The sequence below is a fragment of the Eimeria mitis genome, genomic scaffold (genome assembly GCF_000499745.2).
Source record: "Eimeria mitis Houghton genomic scaffold, Emh_scaff4617, whole genome shotgun sequence".
Lineage (NCBI taxonomy): Eukaryota > Apicomplexa > Conoidasida > Eucoccidiorida > Eimeriidae > Eimeria > Eimeria mitis.
In genome coordinates this window covers 3,377-4,425 of record NW_013572924.1, presented here as the reverse complement: position 1 = coordinate 4,425, position 1,049 = coordinate 3,377, and the positions used below count along the sequence as shown (strand labels likewise).

At 33.9% G+C, this 1,049-nt stretch overlaps 1 protein-coding gene across 1 annotated transcript in view; it reads right to left on the bottom strand.

The window, feature by feature from the left end:
- Positions 1-466: 466 nt before the first annotated feature.
- EMH_0076590 (uncharacterized protein) overlaps positions 467-1,049 on the bottom strand; it is a gene marked incomplete at both ends in the record, with an annotated part of 1,395 nt that continues 812 nt past the window's right edge. The window contains one exon of the mRNA XM_013499738.1: positions 467-1,049. Within this exon, the coding sequence (XP_013355192.1) occupies positions 467-1,049 (583 nt within the window).

Below are 1,049 nucleotides of genomic sequence, written 5' to 3'. Positions count from 1 at the left end.
ACAAAGATATAAATTATTTTTATTTTTTTTTTGTTTATTTAATATAATATAACTTAATATAATATAAAATAAAAAACAAAACACAAAAGAAATAAATTTATATTCTTTTTTTTTGTTTAGTTTGTTTTATATAATATAATAATATAATATAATATAATATAATTAAATAAAATAAAAAACAAAAGACAAATAAATAATATATCTTTTTCTTTTTTTTTGTTTAGTTTATATAATATAATATAATATAATAAAATAAAAAACAAAAGACAAATAAATAAAGAAATAAACTATCTCCTTTTTTTTGTTTAGTTAGTTTTATTTAATATAATAATATAATATAATATAATAAAATAAAAAACAAAAGACAAATAAATAATATATCTTTTTCTTTTTTTTTGTTTAGTTTATATAATATAATATAATATAATAATATAATAAAATAAAAAACAAAAGACAAAGAAATAAACTATCTTTTTCTTTTTTTTTGTTTTGTTAGTTTCCATACACATCCCCCAACAAGACAAAGAGCAAATAAACCTAAAACAACACCAATCACAATACCTGTTATATTATGTGTATTATCTCCTGCTGTTGCTGCTGTTGCTGCAGCAGCAGGAACAAAGAGTCCCCCTGTAGCAGCAGGAGCAGCAGCAGCAGCAGGAGTTGCTGCCGTTGCCGCAGCAGCAGGTGCTGCTGCAGCAGCAGCAGGTGCTGCAGCAGCAGCAGCAGGAGCAGCAGCAGCAGCAGGAGACAGATTAGCTGTTAGGTTTGTCTGCGGTGTATTCAACGCAAAGGGCCCCGAGAGGGCCTGCTGGGCCCCCCCCATGAGGGTGCCAGCAGCAGACCCCAGCAGCGCGCTGCCGATGCCTGCTAGTATACCTTTCTGCTGCAGCTGCAGCACAGAAGCAGCAGCAGCAGGAGCAGGTGCTGCTGCTGCTGCTGCTGCTGCTGCTGCAGCAGAAGAGGGGTTTGCTGCTGCTGGAAATGGAGATGTTGGGGGACTTAATACACCAGATAGAGATGAGCCACGTACACGCAGAGACATCTTA